This window comes from Phodopus roborovskii, unplaced genomic scaffold (assembly GCF_943737965.1).
Source record: "Phodopus roborovskii unplaced genomic scaffold, PHOROB, whole genome shotgun sequence".
Lineage (NCBI taxonomy): Eukaryota > Metazoa > Chordata > Mammalia > Rodentia > Cricetidae > Phodopus > Phodopus roborovskii.
Genome location: NW_026126408.1, coordinates 6890155 through 6910911, shown reverse-complemented (window position 1 = coordinate 6910911; position 20757 = coordinate 6890155). Strand labels below are relative to the sequence as shown.

At 41.5% G+C, this 20757-nt stretch overlaps 1 protein-coding gene across 1 annotated transcript; it reads left to right on the top strand.

The window, feature by feature from the left end:
- Positions 1 to 210: 210 nt before the first annotated feature.
- On the top strand, positions 211 to 16986 carry Laptm4a (lysosomal protein transmembrane 4 alpha). Its single transcript, XM_051181667.1, has 7 exons — positions 211 to 549; positions 10491 to 10611; positions 13106 to 13182; positions 13273 to 13395; positions 14151 to 14246; positions 14705 to 14803; positions 16380 to 16986. The coding sequence occupies exons 1-7, from the start codon at positions 211 to 213 to the stop codon at positions 16452 to 16454; spliced, it is 930 nt and encodes a 309-aa protein (XP_051037624.1). The 3' UTR covers positions 16455 to 16986.
- Positions 16987 to 20757: the final 3771 nt, after the last annotated feature.

The following is a 20757-nucleotide window of genomic DNA, read 5'->3' as shown; positions in this document are numbered from 1 at the left end:
GTCTGCCACCCAGCCCCGTGTCGTTGATGGTGAACCACCGGGTTACCCTCAATCCATACAGCCCTGAGACCGCGAGCCGAGCCACGTTCACGCCGACCAAACAGCGCCGCAGAGAGTTGAACTTTTGATTGGGCGTGAACTGTGTCAATCTCCACATTTTCTCCAATCAGAAGGCAGAGACTGCAGCCTTCCCGCTCCTCATTGGTCTCGATGTGGCAGAAGGCGGAGGGAGAAACGCTGAGTCCAGGTCGCGCGAGAGCGGCGGCCGGCGCTCACAGCGCAGGCGCACAGGAGTTGGCAGGGACCCGGGCCGAAGGCGGGCTAGAAGACGCGTCGCTTGGCTTTGGACAGCGTCGCAGAGTCGTCTGGGTCCAACCGCTGGGCCGCCGAAAGCTTTTGTCAGGGGCCTGGGCGAGAACGAGGCCCTCGAGGTTCCCGATGGTGTCGATGACTTTCAAGCGGAGCCGCAGCGACCGGTTCTACAGCACCCGGTGCTGCGGCTGTTGCCATGTCCGCACCGGGACGATCATCCTGGGAACCTGGTACATGGTAAGGGGGCTGGCGGGCATGGCCGCGTCGCCCGGCCACTGCGCATGCGCAGCAAGTGGGCCTCGGGATGGGGGGCGGGGACGTGGAAGTTGGGGGGGGATAGGAGAGCTACTTTTCGGGGTGCTTTAACTGTGAACCCGGGTCGCGGACTTAGAGAGATGGGCGCACCAGGATTTTGGAGAGGGACAGGAATAGGATCGTTATTTGGGGTTCGGGAAGTCGCCACCCTCACCCCTTCCCCAAAGAGACAATTATGGTCGTCCTTGGTGTGCAGCCAGTTCGGACGTTGTTTTGTCCGAATGGAAAGAGAAATCAGTTGTAAGCTCCCGGCTCCCGGTGTCTCCTGGAGTTTTTGGTTAAGGCGTTTGGTCATGTAGCCAGAAAGGCGTCTGTTTTGAGTCTAGACGCTAGCCATGATTTGCACTGGGTCCGTTTTTCACCCGGATACACCCCTCTCCTTGCTCTTCGGGTGCTTTTTATCTCAAGCTCGCCTGGATTCGGAGGAGTTGTTTATTGAGAGCCTATTATGTCCCTCCTGACATTTTTTTGGGCTCCAGGATCTGTGTGATTTCTGTCAAAGCAGGTGGACGGTCCTGTTGATTCCTGGTTCGGTAGAAAGTCCTTCGTTATTATTGTTATTATTATTTTAACACTACAGTTCTCAGAATCTTTCTTTATTAAACATAATTGGCCTGCGATTTCCGAAACGTGTGATTCTTTTTAGCTACAAAAATTCCCTGGAGCTCTGAGAAACTTAACTATTTGGCTACTTGGATGACTTTCAGATTTCGTTGTGGTGTGTAGATGGGGAGTAACGTTAGCGATGCTGTGCAGTTTTCTGATAATTATATGAGGAGCAAAGGAGGGAGAGGTTTACTTCCGACCTCTCCCTCCTTTTCCTGCTATGCTGTTCCCCGCCCAGTATCTTGAAGTCATTAGTAACTATTTGGCGGAACACCAGATGAAAATCTTCAGGCAGATGGTTTCACAGCACACCCCAAGGGACTGTCAGACCTCCACATTATTGATGTTTTTCAGTCTTGTATCCTTAACGTGAATCACAAAAGAGCATCAAAAAAAAAAAAAAAAAAAAAAAAAAAAAAAAAACCACGAATGTGTTTTTTCATGTTTTTCGTATTTTTGCACTCAGAAAAGAGCTTACTGCTACTATAGAATTAATTATATGACATATTCTTTAAGAGACTGCCTATTGTGTGTGTTAACTGAGCTGTAGTCCTGGGCCTGGACTAGGTAATGAAGATAGCTGGATTGTAGATCTAGCTTCCTCTTGTTTGTTTTCCTTTGGCTGAGAGTGTGGGTTTTTAATTTCTTTTGTCCTTAACAGTCTTCCATTCTCCTGAATGATTAATTCATATCTTGCCCATCACCAAGTCTGACCTAATGCCCTCCCTGCCCAGAAAATGACCTTCCCTTGAACTCAGCTGAGAGAATAAGATGAGAGCCTGGGATTCTTGTCTACAGACTTCATATCCTTCCCGTTTCTTCTCTCATCCCCCCACTCACAGCTGAAGAGCTTCAGAATCTTCTGAAGAAAAGAATCACCCCCTTCAGCCATTCAGATATATTGGCAGCAATTCTCTACATACACTCTGTTAGGAGGGTTTTTTGGTTCGTGCATTTTGTTTATAAAAATGAACAGAGAACTCAAAATGCAGAGTGAACAACTGTTGTGAGGACTTCTAGTGTATGGTGTTTTGCCTACATGTTTGTCTGTGTATCACTTGTATGCACTGCCTATGGATGGCAAAAGGGGTTAGATTCTCCTGGGACTGGAGTTAAAGATAGTTGTTAGCTGTGTACATGTCGGTGTTGAACTCAGGTCCTCCAGAAAAGCAACTGGTTTTCTTAACCTCTGAGCTGCTTATCCAACATATATTTATTTATTAGACAAAATAGGAATCGAGAGGTTTAAATATGTAGCACCGTTGAAGCTCTTGGTGTGAAATGCCACCATCCTCCCCAGTTTTGAAAATAATGTTATTTTGTGTCCACTTTCAGGTTAGACTATTATATATAAACTGTTCAATTCAATTAATCTGTTTTAATTCATATACACGATTTATTGCCCATTTTCAGTGTAAAAGGCTCTTGACTGATATCCAGAAGGGTTAAATCACTCACTTTGTATGACTTCTCTATTCCCTCTACCCACTACATGAGAGATTCTAGTGCTGCTTGATTTGACAATGACGTCATCCCTCAATGTTGATGGTGTTAGAGAGCTTTGGAGCACAGCCAGGAAAGTGGAACTTACAGTCACAAGGGAGGAAGATGAGCTGCGATAACAGATTCTAATCAGATTAAGAGGAGGAAACAATATTTGTTTTGCTTGGATACTTCAAAAAATATACAAGCCTCAGTTCTGTAGCAGTGTAAAGACATACTTTCTGCGAGTTGGGGTGCACTTAGGAGATAGGAACGGTGTAATGTATAATGCCTCTAAGATGTCCTGATTGTGCATTCTGCTGCCGTATAAGCTCCAGTAAAATGGAGATACTAGATGATAACAGGTGGAATGTCCTTTCCTCCTTATTTCTCCCCTGCCACTATCTCCATCCTACTCACTATGTCATGAGCACTGCTCCTTGACTTCAGAGGGAAGTACCTCTCCATCTGTGAGGGAGAATATTGATGAGCTGAGTTGGGCTATCTGGAAGAAGGCCTGAATTTGTGATTATTCCTGTGTTGTTTGAAACTTGGGGGCTGAGCGACTGGCAATGACATCACTGATTTCTTGCTTTAGCTTCTGTGGGTTTTCTGTTAAGGCTAGCACAATCCTATATACCAAAGGATTAATTAATCTTAAGGAGCCAGGTATGGTGACAAGCTTGGGAGGTGCTATCTATCAGAAGAATTAGGAGTTCAAATCCAGCCTTGGTCACAAGCCAGCCTAGACTAAATAGGATGCTATTTCCAAAACCAAATCAAACCCTTAAGTTTTTTTTTTTGAGATGGCAGCCCTGGCTGCCCTGGATCTCACAGGGTGAGATTGGGTGTGTGCTACCACCACTGGGCCCAAACCTTTAAGTATTAATAGTTGGTATTGAGTAATTGAGTAATAAAACCAGGATCGGGTTATATGTACTAAAGGGGCCAAGCCTGAAGAATTGGCATTTGACATTTTGAAGTTGAAAGAAGTACATGTGGCCTAAGTAATAACACAATTTTAGAATGAGTTCAGGCTTAAATGACTACATTCCTCAAGTTCATTTCTTTGCCATTTATTAAAGAATTTGAAGCCAGGTTATTTTAAATAAATTCTTAGGAGATGTGAAATATGTATTGAATCATGAATGTGGCATTAAAAACCTGTAGCTTGAGATAATACTCATGATGCAAAGACATTTTAAGCTTGTGTAACAGAAGACTTTCTCATAGATGTTTTAGCTTTAAGTAATCTGTTGTTAGACAGAAGTGCAGACAGATTTCCTCATTCCTCTCCCTTTAGTCCTGGCTCCTTAAATATACCTGAGAGTTTGCATGCGTGTGCGTGCATGTGTTCATGTGCCCCCCCACTCCCAAATTGTTTGTGCTTTCTCTACCTGCTATTTCTTCCCTCTGAAGTGCTATTCTGCCTTTTACTTCACTTAAAAATTCTTTTCTAATTTACTCTCACTGTGTATTGTGTATGGGGGGGGTGAGAAGTGGGGGTCAGAGGACAGTTTTGGGGAACTTCTTCCACCTCAGTTAGTTCGGGAGACTGAACTCAGAATGTCAGGCCTGTGTTGCAAGTGTCTTTGCCCACGGGGCTAATTTGTGGGCCCATAGTTCTCGTTTTAAATTAATCTATTGAGGAAAAGCTTCTGATTTCCAAAAGTAGTGAACTAATACTAAAAAAAGTGTCTAGAAGCTAGCTTATTATTAATTACAACATTTGAGGTATTCAGTAGACATTTGTGGAATTTACCCATAAGTATTATGGGTAAATTAGTTGTAATTAAACATAATAAATGAAATCTTCTCTGAAGATGATCATTTTGATTTTTATCATTTGGCATTCTGTGTGTAGTTTTGTGTGCTGGTTTGCCTGAAGGGGCTCCTTGCCTAGGACACTCTTATTGAAGTGTCCTAAATCAGATACATTGTGTTAGTTACAGTCTCAGAAGATACTGGTTTGGAACAAAATATGTTGTAAGAAAACTGAGGTGTAATGATTTTTTTTTTTTTTTTTTTTTTTTTTTAAGGGGTCAGAATTGAAGAGATGGTTCAGTGGTTGAGTACTGGGTACTGGGTCCTTTTCCAGAGAACCCAGGTTCTATTCCCAGCACCCATATGGCTGCTCACAACTGTCTATAACTTGAGTTCCAGGAGATCTAGCATCTTCTGGCCTATGTGGGCACCAGGGCCACAAATGGTGCACACTCATATATATGAAATAAGTTATTAAAAATTGTTTAGTGATAGTCTTACCCAAAGTCCATCTTTGGATACTGATGTGAGATTTAGGTTTACTCTGTGTGTGTGTGTGTGTGTGTGTGTGTGTGTGTGTGTGTGTGTGGTCATGCATGTGTCACACTGAATGTGTGTTTATCAAAAGAATTCTTGTTCACTTTATCTGATTCAATTTCCTGCCGGATTGCTTTCTCCAGGCTAGCTGGACTGTGAACTTGTGGGTGATTCTCCTCTCTGTACATCCCATCTCACACACAATATCACACACAGATACATGCCCCTGGGTAGGCTTGCTTTATTTATTTACTTTTCTGGGTGCAGGTCACCTGGCTGGTCTGGAACGAGCTGTGTGACCAGGCTGACCTCAACTCACAGACATTTGCCTCATGCCTTCTGAGTGCTGGGATGACCTCCTGAGTGAGTGCTGGGATTAATGACATGGGCCACCATCACACCCGCTATATACAGCTCTCAATATGGGTTCCAGGGATGGAGTTTCCATTCTGCAGGATAGACTTTGGCTATAAATCAAGCCTGAGCAAATTCTTCAGAACTGAAATACTATTGAGTAATTTTCCTGATCATAGTTCAGTAGAACCAGAAACTGGTATAAGGAGGAATGGGAGAAGTCATGTCAGAACTGGGAAATGAAACTGCAGATCTCCAATGATGTGGACAAAGAAAAGATTAAAAGGATGAATTCTGAATTTCTTGAAACAAATGAAGGTAGCAGCAGTGTTTCAAACCCAGGGACTTGGGAAAATCGGTGAGGGAATTCATAGCTCCAGAAGTACCTACATCAAAAAGTAGAAGAGTTGCAAACAATAATATTTCTCAAGGAACTAGGGAAACAAGAATTAAACCCAACGCCAGTAGGAGGAGAGAAGAGATAAAAGATAAGAACAGAAATAAAAAATACTTTAAATTTCTGTAGCCCACGCTGGCCTTGGACTCACATGCTCCTCCCTTCTCAACCTTCCAAGTACTGTGATTATTGGCATGGGTCACTTTGCCTGGTGAGTTTTTAAAGTTTTTAAAGCCTTTAGCTAGACTGAGGGGGGGGTGAATTATAGATGAGAAAGGTAATGATAGAATTGATATTACAGTAATGTAGAGGTGTTTAAGAGACCTACAAAGAACTATGTGCCAATAAATTGGAAAACTTAGAGTTAGGTTTTCAAAGATGGCTTGTAAAGAGGAGAGAATACCAGAACAGAACAAGAAGTGTAATGAGATCAATAGTGAAGTTTCTCAGTAAAGATCTGATAATTTCACCAGTGGATTCTACAAAATATTTAAAGAGCCATTACTATATTTCAAAGTAGTTTACAAAAGTGGAGTACATAAAACAAAACAAAACAAAAAAACTCTTAAACAAAACACTTTAGGCTGGTATCTCTGATGAACAGACATTTGCAATAAAACACCGATAAATAGAATTCACATTATAAAGTAAATCATCTTCAAGTGGGATTTATTCTAAGGATTCAAGGATAGCTCAACCCATGTAAATTAATAAATTTGGTATATATATAGGATATAGGTGCATTTGTATATTTGATAAATTTATTACATGAATAAAGTAGGACTGGAGAGAAGACCCATTGGCTAAGAGTTCAATTCTCAGCACCCATGTTGTGATTCACAACTGTTTAACTCCAGTTCCAGGAGTCAGACACCCTGTTCTAGCCTCTTCCAGGTACCAGACATAAAATGCACTGACAGGCATGCAGGCAAAACATCTATAAATATAATACTGAAAAATACTTACTCTTAAAGTGGATGTGCAACACAATAAAAGTGATGTAATACTGATAGCTAGCACCATACCAAATAGCTCTTCTCTAAGATCAGAAACCAGATAATAGTGCCTCCTATTAACACTTTTGTCCAACGTGGTATTAAAAGTCTTAGCCAGAACAGTTTGAGAAGAGAAATGGATGAAGAGCTTATGGATGACACAATCACAGATAGGTAGAGAATCCTAAGCCTGAAAGGCAACTCAGGATTAATAAACTTGGAGTTGTAGAACAGTAAAACAACTTCAAAGATAATATGTTTTTATGCCAATAGTGAACTGTTTGAAAGAGAAATTAGGAAAGCACTTACCGTAGCTATAAAAACAAGAAAAACACCCCTAACCAGAAGGTGAGAGAATCTGCAGTAAAAATGAGGCATTGATGAGACTTTGAACAGGTCACAAACATGTAAAGATATCCTGTATCCATGAATCAGAATTAGTATTGTTAAGTCCTGTAACCATGAGTCAGAATTAGTATTGTTAGGTGTCATACTACAAAAGGATCTGTAAATGCAAGGCAGTACCTGTTATCTTTCCCTATATAGGTGAAAACAATTCCTAAAAGTTGAATGGAACCACTAGACTGTACCAAAGAAGTCTTGAGCAAAAAGGCCAAAGCTGGAAGTACCAACTCTCTACAGTTTCAGAATGTACAGCTGGCATAATGTGTTCTGCTTCAAAAATAGACGTGAGGACTAGTGGGTCAGACTAGAGAACCGGCAAATAACCCACACTCAACAGCCAAGTGATTTTCAACAGAGGTGCCAGAAATAGACATCTGGACAAGCACGTTCTCCTCGGTGAATAGTGCTGGGAAAACTGCTGTCCTCACTTGTAGAGGGATGAAACTAGACCTTCTGTCTCACATAGAAAAGGCAGCTTAAATATTACAGAACTCTTGAGTATAAAACTTGAAACTAAACCTTCTAGGAGAGAATGTGGGGAAGCACTGACGTTAGTGTGTGTCTTCCTTTGCTGTGATGAAACACCCTGATTGAAAGCAGCTTAAGGAGGAAAGCATTTGCTTTAGCTTTCACTTCCACTTATTAAGTCCATCATGAAGGGGAATTCAGGGCAGGGACCTAGAGGAACTAACACAAACGCTATGGAGGAGCTCTGCTTCCTCCTTGCTCAGCCTGCTTTCTAATGCCTATCAGGACCACCTGTCCAATGGTAGTACTGTCCCCAGTGAGCTGGGTGCTCCCATGTCAATTATTACTAATTAAAAAAATGAAAATAAACTACAGACTTGCCTGCAGGAAAATCTTACTAAGGCATTTTCTCAATTGAGAATGCCAAGTTGACCCAAAGAGAACACATACACGCACACAGCAACCAGGACAGTGTGGGCAAGATATTTTTGGGCAAGAATGTCAATGTATAGTAAACAAAAGCAGCGCGCACACACACACACACACACGTAGCTCGAACTCTAATTGGTATTAATAATAATAACACAGAGACAGATAACTAGGGTTAAAGCTGAAGATCAGAGAAGCAAAGTGACCAGCCACTAGAGTTCTCACCTCTACCAATGATCAGATGGAAAGGGCGATCCTGTCCTCAGATTGCATCTCCAGACTGCATCTGTCTCCACAAACATTAGACTGCACTGAGCTCCTGTCTCCTCCTGACTTATATTCCTCTCTAGTGCTGGGATTAAAGACATGGGATCCCAAGTGCTGGTCACCTTTGTGTGAGCTCTGTTTCTCTTAGATGGATTCAATCACTAACAGAGTTCCCTCTGCCTCCTGAGTCCTGGGATTAAAGGTGTGTGCCATCACTGCCTGGCTTATATGGCTAACAAGTGTGACTAGCTTTGCACTCTGGTCTTCAGGCAAGCTTTATTTGTTAGATCATAAACAAAATGTCACCACATTTCCCATTTTTTGTCTAAACTAAAAAAGGTTATAACTAATATATGAAAAACTATACAGTAAGTACAATAGCTATGTACAGTTTATACAGATAATAAGTACATCAGCAACGTTTAGTCCATTTGCACTTGACAAATTCAGAGAAAATACTCCATTATCTATCCTATCTTGATGAATCCAAAGTGTTGTACCTAATTCATTTTCTATTTCAATTTACACTATCAAATTATCTTTTAATTTCTATCAACCTTTTATACTTTATATCTCTTTAGTGAGTTTCTTTTCTGAGTCTGGTAAACAAGGAAAACTATACCTATTTAGTCTTCAACTCCCTCAGAGACCAGAGAAGGAAATAATATTAACTAATTAAGCAGGAAGTGTGAGCAAATGACTTCCAAAAAATGTGAGATACAACTATGCACACACATACATGTAAATGTATGTATTTAAGCCCCCTAAGTAGTTTCGGTGTTTCATTTCCTTCATTTGGTAGCTAGGTCTGCTTGTTTTTCTTGGCGTAGTTTTCTGTGCCATGTAAAGCTTTTTTACTAATTGTGTTGAGCAAACAAGAGTTTGCTGAATGGATTTCAAAGTGATTTCCCAACACAAGATACCATATCAGACTTAAAGCTAAAACATGGTGTGCTTTTCTACCAAATATTTGAAGGCTTGGCCTGATAGAAAGAAAAATACCTTTCTTGGGTGTTATCATTCATCCATCATTTAGGGTGGACAGGGGAGAGTAGTTTCAGGTATTGTTGCTAGAACACTCGGGAGTGTCTAATGTTGGGGACTTCCACAAGGAGGGGGAGGGCATATTCAGTGACTTTTGGTTATGGGGTTCATCTTATCTTCATACCTTACTGATTTCTATAGACTCTTTGCCAAGACTGTTTCTGACACTAGAGGCCGCATGTGCTGAGAGACTGCAGGGGCCACAGCCAGGGTGCTGCACAATGTGGAAATGCCATTTGTATCCCTGGTAGGCTAGGGAAATTGATGGTTTTTGTGGTGGATGTCAACAAGATGTTTGGCAAATAACCAAAGATATTCCTTAGCTCCTGTGTGTGTGTGTGTGTGTGAGAGAGAGAGAGAGAGAGAGAGAGACTTACATGGAGACTGTTGATTATTTCATGATGATCACATTTCAGAATGAAGACACCAGAGACAGTCTGTCAGATGTCAAAATCTAGAAAATCTTGGTAAGCAAGAATGAAGTAAGATGAAATTTAATTACAGATTCGTTGAAGGCTATGCCCAAGCCTCGGAATCTTAACTGCAGGTTTCAGGAAGCTTATCGGATTAAGTATGGAAAAACAACTAGGTGTGTTGTATGTTTACTCCTGTGTGACATGGCAAAAGCCAGTACAAAGCCAGTACAGTTGACTTTGGAATTTGTGAGCCATGTTGGGGAACTTGTCCATTACGCTGGAACTTATGCAAAGTGGAAATAGGCAGGTGGCTGAAACATGCTAGAAAAGTAGAGTGGTGGTTTGAGGACCTAAATGTTTAGTCCCCAGTGTTTGGAGGCTGCTGTGGGTATTACTGGAACACACTGACTCAGAAGGTAGAACTAAGACCAAATGCAGGGAGAGGGAGGGACATCATCGCTCCCTTAGGGAATCTTTTAAACTTGAACCAAGTGCATGGGGGTGCCTCTGAACGTGGAGTTTGTCACGGTGCCCTAATTTTACTTTCTGTACATTTTGTTCTGATCTGTTGGCATTAGCACAGTGTTAGGTATCTTTATATATGCTATGGCCTTTAACTGCTCTCACTGTGGTAATTGAACGTGTAACAGTGTCTAGAGTCTATGAAGATTGTTCCCTGACAACTGTTGTTTTTCTCAGGTGGTCAATCTATTGATGGCAATTTTGCTGACTGTGGAGGTGACTCATCCAAACTCCATGCCAGCTGTCAACATTCAGTATGAAGTCATTGGTAATTACTATTCATCTGAGAGAATGGCTGGTGAGTTTTTACTTTAAAAGATAGCACTGCCAAGTTTTATATATAAAACAATTGTAGTCTACATAGGAAAGTTGATGAAATTATGCTTCAGTTGTACTTCAGAAGGTTGAATAATTGCATAGTAAGTAACAAGTGTTATTTAAGTGACTTGTTGAGACAGGAAAGTACTTTGATGATTTTCCCCAAAGGTATTTGGTAGAGCATTTCTAGACAGAAGAAGTAATGAGTTTCTAGGTCTTGGAGAAATGTATGGTTGTATGTATGCCATGACTGTAGAGACCAGAGGCAGGGGAAATGGGAAATGAAACTGGTCTGAGATTTTTGAAGGCTTGCTGCCTCATAGCCAGGGTCAGAAATTTGTGTTAGCACAAATGGGCTATTACAGTTGAGTATAAAATACAACGTGGAAAAGACACCGCTATTAAAAAGAAACAGCCCTAGAACATTCACAGAAATTATCCTTTAAGCCATTTATTCCCTGGTAGCAGTTATTTCTTATTCCCAGTTCTTTAAAATATAGGTTTAAAACAATTCTGGTTGAATTTATATTATTAAAAGTTACATCATAAATTCAATACTTAAACAGAAAATTATGCCCCAGGGTTTGAAATACATTTCCTACATGATTAGTTGTTAAATTTCAGTTCAGAAAAATGTTCCCAGATGATGAATATGGTTATAATACTATAGATCTTAATTCCGGATTTAAATTTGTATTAGCTTTTAATATGAAGTTCTCAGCTTCTTTACATTTGTGACCCCCTGAGATCCAAGGATGAAGATTTATGTTTTTTTTTTTAAGACTCTTTTACTTGTGTTTTGCCTGCATGCATGCGTGTGTATCATGTGTGTGCAGTGTCTGCAGAGGCCAGAAGAAGGTGATGTGAACTGGAGTTTATAAGTTACCATGCATTTGCTGGGGACCAAACCCAGTTGCTCTTGAAGAGCTGTGAGCCTCTTAACTGCTGAGATGCTAGTCCTGGTCTCTGTCTTTTTCTTATCTTTCTTTCTTTCTTTTTTTTTTTTTTTTTTTTTTTTTTTTTGGGTCTTTATGGATAACTTAATTTTTCAGGAACCAAGACGAATTCAATGGCTGCATTACAGAATAGAATGAAATCAACTGATGGGCATTTATAATGCTTTTTTTGTTTTTTTTTTTTTTTTTTTTTTTTTTTTTTTAAAGCAAGAAGTCTTCTCATTCTTTTAAATAAATCCTTATGACATTGACTCAGAGTGGAGTGACAAGAAATAGCCTTTTAGCTTATTTTTCTGAAGTAGTTTGTTTTTATTTGAACTCCCTCCCCTGTCCCCAAATAATAATGAATAAAATTGTGGAGTCTTATTAGCACCCTCCTCCGTTTTTTGAGTCAGACTTGCTTTGTACCTTAATCCTCCAGTGGAGTGGGTCTTTTCATTCCTAACAATAGGAGAGTGGGTACTCTGAGATAAAACAGCCATTGATGTTAAATACTGATGGTGTTTATAATGTTCAGTGATAAGATTATATTTACAAATATCCAATATTGTGAATATTTAGTAGTTATTCTTCAATTTTGTTGCCCTTTAGTTTCTTCTTAAGCTTTATGTGTATGTATAGGAGCATGTGCATATGAGAGCAGATGCCTGGAAGACAGAGTTACGGTCAATAGTGAGTGGCATGACATGGGTGCTGGGAACTGTATTTGGGCCTCTGCAAAAGCAGCTAGCTGGGCCATCTCTCCATATACCCCTTCTCCCTTTAGTTTATTAGTGTCTGTGCAGGGTCATAGGATCATCTACAGGTTGTGAAGAAACTCACCCAGTTGAGTATGCTTTAATATTGTTTGGAATTATTTGGGTATGTTCTGAAGAAAATAAATGTGAGAGTAATGCAGATGAGTGTGGGGAGAGAAGAAAAACTGAAAGAAGCTACCGTGGGTTAAAGATTGAGATGCCAGGGTGGGATTAATAGAGAACCTTATATTATCAAAGTAAGAGCTACATCTGTAGTTGCTGTGTGTGGCTCATCTAGCTGTCTTTTAAGCAAACAGCAGTGACCCATACTTGTTACACAGCAGCTTTTCCTTTCAGTTAAGCCCTCATCTCACGAAGCCAGCTTGTGTGAATTCTTTCAGAGTTCTTTCATTGCTTCTGCCTGTGTTTCAGCTTGCCATGCTGGATTTTAATTGTCTCTTTGCACTCGGACATGTAGAGGCACCAGGGACATGTTTTCTACAGAATTAGGTAGTTCATGTTCCATCCTAAACAAAGTCAGTGAGTGGTTGCAGCAGTTTACATGGGAAGGCATGTGTAAATTTCTCAAGATTTCTTAATGCCAAGGCTTAGATTTTCTTCTCTTCTTGGCCTTAGATCTTTTGAGAGCCAATTTTGAAAGCAATTATAGTTAATTTAAACATTTACTTGTGAACATTTTAAAGCGTCATTTTATCACGAAAAGTTTAGTCTCTTTCATTGCATATGTTGCTTACTTAGATTTCTGTTTCTGTTTTCTTAGATAATGCCTGTGTTCTTTTTGCCGTCTCTGTTCTTATGTTTATCATCAGCTCAATGCTGGTATATGGAGCAATTTCTGTAAGTCTTCATATTTTCATCTTTCCTAATCTGACCTTTTGCAAGGGTAGTGATTTTACGAGCACACTAAATGTTTCTTTTCTTCTGCAGTATCAGGTGGGCTGGCTGATTCCGTTCTTCTGCTACCGGCTTTTTGACTTCGTTCTCAGCTGTCTGGTGGCCATCAGTTCTCTCACTTACTTGCCAAGAATCAAAGAATATCTGGATCAGTTAGTAAGTGTGTGTGCTATTTAAACTCTTCACTTCAGTATTTTAATTGCAATCCTGAGGCAACCTCAGGAACTGTATTTAACTCTCTGCTTTTTACAGTATTTTAAAATCACTTCCATGTTAAAACCTGGATGATCATTGTACCCATACCATTGGACATCCCAGTACTAAACATCTGTAAGAGAATGAATGAATGCCTGACCCTTTCCAGGACAGCGAGTGTGTCAGCAGCAAATCATGCCCTCTTGCCTGGCCTATAGACAGTGGCATGTCTCCTGTTTTACCCGTCAGATGTAGAGTTGAGACCAACATTAGATTCCTAGAAAAGTTACTTTCTTCATGGAAGACTAAATGGCCCTAGGAACTTGAGCAATCTCAGCTCCTCTGATTTACTGACCCAAGACAAGACTTGGGGTGACATACAAGTGGTTACATTTTGTCAAAACGTAAGGCCAAAAAGATGGAAAATTGTGTAAAGAGAATGTTAGCTCTATTTGGACTTTTTAGTTAGTTATCTTAGCTATTAAATGAGTAGACAGGAAGTGTTGGATGTCTGTTGATGATAAAGGGTGTTGTTAATTTCTGTCACTTAAATGAGTAGACAGGAAGTGTTGGATGTCTGTTGATGATAAAGGGTGTTGTTAATTTCTGTCACTTCTGACTTTGCTGCCTTTTGTCATGTTCTTAAAATACTCTTGAGATGATCAGAAGCACAAGTGCCATGGTGGTGCTGTCATTGTATATCTGTGTTTTAACAGCCTGATTTCCCCTACAAAGATGACCTCCTGGCCTTGGACTCCAGCTGCCTCCTGTTTATTGTTCTGGTGTTCTTTGCGGTATTCATCATTTTTAAGGTATGGAACCTGTGATTCACTCTTGGGGGCCCTGATGAGACTTCCTGGTAACCCTTTTCCCTGTCCTGTTCCCTTATGGGTCACAGGTGATATAGGATTGGTAGTAATGGTATCGTTTCTGGCACAACGGTAGAGAGGACTTCCTGGTAAGGGATGGGTCCCCTTATCTTGGGTCCACTGAGTGGTTGGCATTTTTATATTTTCAAAAGTGCTTCATGGTTTGTAGTGGAAATCCATAGAAACTCCCAACATTTGGAACACTGGAGTTTCCTCCACATTGTCTTGGTTAACAGTCCTAAATCTCTAGCTAGCGTCTCCGTGAGAAACTTGTGATGCTTAGATGAGAGCCAGTTGGGAGTGAGCCTGCTTGTACTGGATTCCTTCTCCACAAGCAGTGCAGAAGGGACGGAGGTGTTCCCTGCCCCAGAGCAGCCTGCTGAGTTCTGTTCTCCTTTTAGGCATACCTAATCAATTGTGTTTGGAACTGCTACAAATACATCAACAACAGAAATGTGCCAGAGATTGCCGTGTACCCCGCCTTTGAAGCGCCACCACAGGTTAACTACTGGTTCACACACCAAACTGTCAACTCACTCTCTCTTACACCTCCAGAAGTGAACATGGGGGCTAACTGTCCTGTACTGTGGTTTGTTTGGGTCATGAATAACTTGAACCCACGAATGTATAAGATTTAGCATTTCTCACTGGGAATCTTGTGCACACAGGGCTAGAGCTCTTTGCACTGTTGGGCTAGCTTGACTGTTAGGTTTATTTGTTATTGGTCCTCACAAGCACTGTTTCTGAACAGATAAGCTAGAGGAGGGGACGGGAGGGGTGGAAAGAGAGGAGGGAAGATGATTGTGGATGCTGAGCCCACCTCTCAGAACCCTCTTTGCTGCTCTGCTGTCTTCCCAGTTTTTTAGCACATAGGATAGGGATGGAGATAAAGATGAGAGAGACTGTCACTTGGAGGCTCTTAGGCTACAGTGAGCCTTCAGAAGGTTTGCCTATTATTCCAAAAGGAAGGATAAAATGTCATTGTCATTTGGGTACAGATTATCATGAAACTTGGGACACTGGCAGCTTCTTTTTTTTTTTTTGTTGTTGTTGTTTTGTTTATTTGTGTGTGTTTGAGACAGGGTGTCTCTGTGTAACAGCCCTGGCTGTTCTGGAACTCTTGTAGGCCAGGCTGACCTCAAACTCACAGAGATCTGCCTCCCCAGTGCTGGGACTAAAGGCATATGCCACCACACCCAGCTGGTCCTCAGCCTTGAAGTGCAGTTAGCACTGGAGCTTTATTGGTTATCAGTCAGGAAATCCTTTGTATTTTTAAAAATATACATGGGTTAGTGTGTTAGTCCATCTTCCAGGTTAGTCCATAGGAAGAATTCTAACTGCCTCCCTGCCCTTTATCCTTCCCTCCCTTTACCCATCACATCCCATCTATCTTCCTCCCTCCTTTCCTCCCTCCCTCCATCTATCCTATCCTATCCATCCATCCACCCACCCACCCATCCATCTCATTCATTCCTGCATCCTGTCTTGGTCACTGTCCTATTGCTGTGAAGAGATACCATAACTAAGGCAACTCTTATTTAAAAAAAGAAAGCATCTAATTGGGGCTTGTTTACAGTTTCAGAGGCTTAGTCTACTATCATCATGGGGAGTGTGGGGCATGGTGGCAGGTAGGTGTGATGCTAGAGAAGTAGCTGAGAGCAGAAAGAGAGAGAGACAGACTAGGCCTGGCATGGGTTTTTGAAACTTCAGAGCCTACTCCCAGTCAACAAAGCCATTTTTTCTGATTCTTGTAATCCTATAGAAGAGTTCCACTCCCTGGTGATTAAGCATTCAAATATATGAGCTTATGGGTTGGGAAATATTCTTATTCAAACCACCACACATCACATCCATCCACACACCTACCTACACATCCATCCAGTTTTATTGATCCTGATCTTGAGTGTGTCACTGAGTATGGAGTTGAGACTGTCTGTGTTCCCAGGAACTGTTGAGCTAACAATTCAGCTCTGCCTCAGGGTTGTGGGCTCCTACTTAGGACGTAGTCTGAAAGCTGGTGATTCTAGAAAAGAATATAAAGAGACATTGCCTGATGTAATTCTTTTCTCTCTTCAGTACGTTTTGCCAACCTATGAGATGGCCGTGAAGATGCCTGAGAAAGAGCCTCCACCTCCTTACCTGCCTGCTTGAGGACATCTGCCTTGTCAATAAACCCTATACCAGCTTCTTGTCTTGTTCATTTACGGAGAGCTGCAACGCAGGGCTCTTAGACTTGTTTGATCTAAAGTGCACTGTCCTGTCTGAGCATTTATTTTCAAACACTAAGGAGCTTTTGGACATGTATTAAAAACTTTTTGTTAAGTATCACATTCTAGAGACTTTTTGAAGACAATCTAGGTTAAGCAAGAACAAAGTGCCATTGTTAGCCTTTAACTGAGGGATAGGGAGGGGAAGGGTATTCTCCATATTTTCTTTTTTAACTTTGCACTTTCTTTGTATAATGGTTTGTATTTGGGATGTTTGATGCCCTGGATAGTTTCAGGAGAGTGAATACAGTGTTTAGGATGAATGAGTTGGGCATAATATCTGCAGTTTCCAGCTCTATGAAACAGGAAACATGAATAGCATTTTGACTTGTCCGTGGAAAAGGATGGTTGCATGCTTCTAATTTGTACATTTCCATCTTTGTGATAAAATGCTTTAATAAACCTCTCAAATTTTACCGATGTCATTCTTCTTAAACGTGCCTAACCTTTTCTGCTGTGGGGTATATGTTTGGCAGGAATATGTTTGGAGAAGTGCTGGTGGGTAGTGACCTCATTTAAAAATCTTTTACTTGTATTTGTTTTGTTACATAATGAGAAGTCCTGTACTGCCTTCTGGATAGAGGGGTGGTAGAGGAGTAAAGACGAGAGGAGATAGGGAGAGGGCGGTGGGGCCATGATCCCACTGTATAGGAGCTGTAGAAGTTTAAACAACAGCCTAGAATTTCAAGAAGAAGCCAGGACAGAACATTTTAAGATGTCCAGTTAAAGTCCCTTAGAATCCCTCAGTAGGCTCTCAAGAGTGTGCATGCTTGGGTTGTTGGGTGGTTCACTGCCCTCCCCCCCCCAGCCGCCCTTGGCCTCCAAGGATTGACTTGAGGGTGATTAGCCAAGTAATCTATTTCAGGTACTCCACTAGCTGGAGCATTGGGGTTGCAGTATGAGGTTCCTTTCAGGAGATTTGGAATCCAAAGTTTGAGAGAAAACAGGGCAAGCAAGCTGTAACTCTTACAGCTACTCTTAGTAAGTAGCCATGTGGTGCGAAGGAATGGAGTTAAGTGGGGAAGTGTGTAAAGTGTACACAGACTTTAGTTAGAAAAGGACAAGTCCTAACTCAGGCTTGCGTGGGTATGGCACTTCAGTGCTATTAGATGAAAGGTCTGTATGTACCTTGATTGGGGGTTTTTGGTAAGATCTGATGTAGTCCAGGCTGGCCTTAAACTCATTTAGCCAAGGTTATTGAACTGGCTACTCAGACATAGCTACTGCCAATGCACTATTAAAACATAGTAAATATAGAAATATCAGTTGCTTATAAGTTTTGTACCCTGCATAGCTGTGTGCTCTCCTTTGTATGATGGTAGGTGCCATACCAGCGAAAGTGTGACGATCTGTAGCACTGTGACTTGGGATCTATGGCATAACACAAAGTGACTTTCCCACAGCTCCTTTGAAGGCCTCACTATTTTGTAGCTAGCCTGAACTGCCCAAATACTGGCAAATGCCCCTCACCTGGGTTCCTTAGATCTTGGACCACCTTTGTACTTATGTTTTGGCTGAAATATGATTAACTATTCAGGCTGCTGGATAGGTGGGACTTTTGAGGAGAGAAAGGAACTCTGGGAGATTTGCCAGTAAGACACGTAATTCAGGCATTCGGTATTGAGAGGTAACAAATGAGCCATGTGGCAGAATGTAGATTAGTATAAACAGGTTAATTCAAGTTGTCAGAGCTAGTTGGGAACAAGCCTACGCTAAGACCAAGCTTTCATAGTTAATAAAAAGTCTCCATGCCATTATTCGAGAGTTGGCAGTCTAAGAAAGTCTGACAATAGTGTAAACTACAATAAGACAAGAATTACATACAAATCTCTGCTCTTGAGCATTGTAGTAAGGTTTGTCTCTGTTCTATTCAGTCCCTTCTAGAACTTTCTGCCCATATCTTGGCCTTTTTGCCTCAATTTCCTCTTGTCTGTAAATATGGCTCTCAGCTCTATAGGAGTCCCAAATGTTGGGTGGAACTCTTCCCCAAAACAACCTTCTTAGAGCCCTTTACACATTTGGAATAATGGAGGGGTTATCTGCTGTACTCATTAATTCATGTTTGTGTGCCCTTGTGCAATCATTTAAGCATGATGAATATGTACTTTGCTTAGCAGCAGGAGATGTAATGAAAAGGAAAATAAAAATCTTGGCTTAAAAAATATGTGTTAGCAATTCAGCTTTGGGGAAACACAGGCTGGAGATGGGGAGTAGGAGGTACAGTTTTAGGCGCCATTTTAAAAGCTGTCATTTAGAAAATGGTGTGTAAGACCTAAAACCAGGTGGTGTTGGTGCTCCTCTTTAATCGCAGCACTTGGAAGGTAGAGGCAGGAGGATCTCTGGAGTTCAAGGTCAATTTGGTGAGTTCCAGGATAGCAGGGCTACACAGAGAAACCCTGTCTCAAAAGTAAGAGGATGCATGTCGAAGGTAGGTAACCTGTAGGAGCATGTTTTCAGTGTCTAGAAAGATAACTAGGGGAGTGCAGGAAAGCTAAGCTTAGGAGGCACTGGACCAAATGTGACATTACTGTGATTCTCAGTAGACCAGGGCATTTCTAGGTCATCTTGAATAGATCAGAGCCATGAAGTGACTTTCCCAGACCTCTCTAAGTCTATTTCATCATCCGGGTGACAGTTCTAAAATCCTCAGAGTCATCAAAGTCAATGACAAATAAGTAGAGGGCCAGGGATGTGGTTTAGTAGAGTGCTTGCCTAGGATGCACAAAGCCCTGAGGTTGCTTCCCCAGCATTACGGAAAGAGGGAATAGTGGTACATTCCTACATTCTGGAGGTGGAGGCAAGAGGATCAGAAGTTCAAGGTCATCCTTAGCCACATAATGTGCTGAAAGTCACCATGGGCTACATGAGACACTGGGCTACAAGAGAGAGCAAGAGAGAAGACATAACATCCATACAGTGCCTTGCCCATAACCAGAAACCAGTAGCTCCTATAAGGCTGGCTGTGATGGGGACTCAGTGCACTACCGGGTGTCAGACCTCAGTGTGATTTTAAAGCTTCATTCTGCCACAGCAACTCCCTCAGAGGAATACAGTGTATAGTTCAGCACAAAGGCAGACACAGTGAGTACAGAGTGAAGGCAGTTAAGTATGCACTGTGCTATCTAAGACAAATCATCAGTAGCTAATTAGCAAGGGAGGTAAATCCAATAAAGTGGAGTTTCAAACCATTTCTAGCAAGTTAGGGAAACTATAAATTAGACATTAGGCATTATTGTCTCTGCTGTTTGGCACTCCCACTTCTGTTAAGCCTTTTTTTTTTTTTTTTTTTTAATGGACCTGCCCACTTTCAGCACCTGGGACCCAGCTCCTTTACAGCTCATGGCATCCTGCCCATGGGTTCTTAGCTGCAAACAATCCACACAAAAGTCTCACCCACTTTTGTATCCACAACACTTACTATAGTCAAAGCTGAGGGTGGAGGGAAGTAGATGATTAATAAAAACAATTGTCTCAGGGCTGGAGAGAGAGCTCAGTGGTTAAGAGCACTGACTATTCCAGAGGACCTGGGTTCAATTCCCAGCACCCACATGGCAGTTCACAACTGGGGACCCAACACTCTCATGAAGATACACATGCAGTCAAAACATCAATGCACATAAAATAAATCATTTAAAAAAAAAAACCCCAAAACAACTGTCTGTTGATAGGTGGCTTTCAAAGTAGTTTGGGAATGGCTGGCACATGCCTTTAATCTGAGCTATTGGGAGTCAGAGGCAGACTGATATCTTTGAATTTGAGGCCAGCCTGGTCCGCTATTACCAGGACAGCCAAGGCTACATAAAGAAGCCCTGTCTCAAAACAAAACAAAACAGCCAAAAGGCAGGCTGGAGAGATGGCTCAGTGATTGGGAGCACTGTTTGCTCTTCCAGAGGACCTGAGTTTAGTTCCCAACACCCACATGGCAGCTCACAACTGTCTATAACTGGAGTTCCAATTCCAGGGGATCAAACACCCTCCCACAGATACACATGCAGGCAAAATAATGCACACAGAAATAATGTAAATTATTTCAAAAATAGATGGGAATGTACCCGCACATATACTGCCCTGATATCTTATGTTCTCGGAACAGAGAATCAAAGTCCTTTCCATTGTTAGCTACACGTTTTTCTCTCCTCGTTTGAGGGAGCAGTGATCTTTTTACCATCTGTGACTCATAAGTCCAC

Coding starts and splice junctions, on each gene's coding strand:
- Laptm4a (XM_051181667.1), top strand. CDS start 211: ATGTGGCAGAAGGCGGAGGGAGAAACGCTGAGTCCAGGTCGCGCGAGA. Junction 10,612..13,105: donor TTCATCTGAGAGAATGGCTG/GTGAGTTTTTAC, acceptor CTGTTTTCTTAG/ATAATGCCTGTGTTCTTTTT. Junction 13,183..13,272: donor TGGTATATGGAGCAATTTCT/GTAAGTCTTCAT, acceptor TTTCTTCTGCAG/TATCAGGTGGGCTGGCTGAT.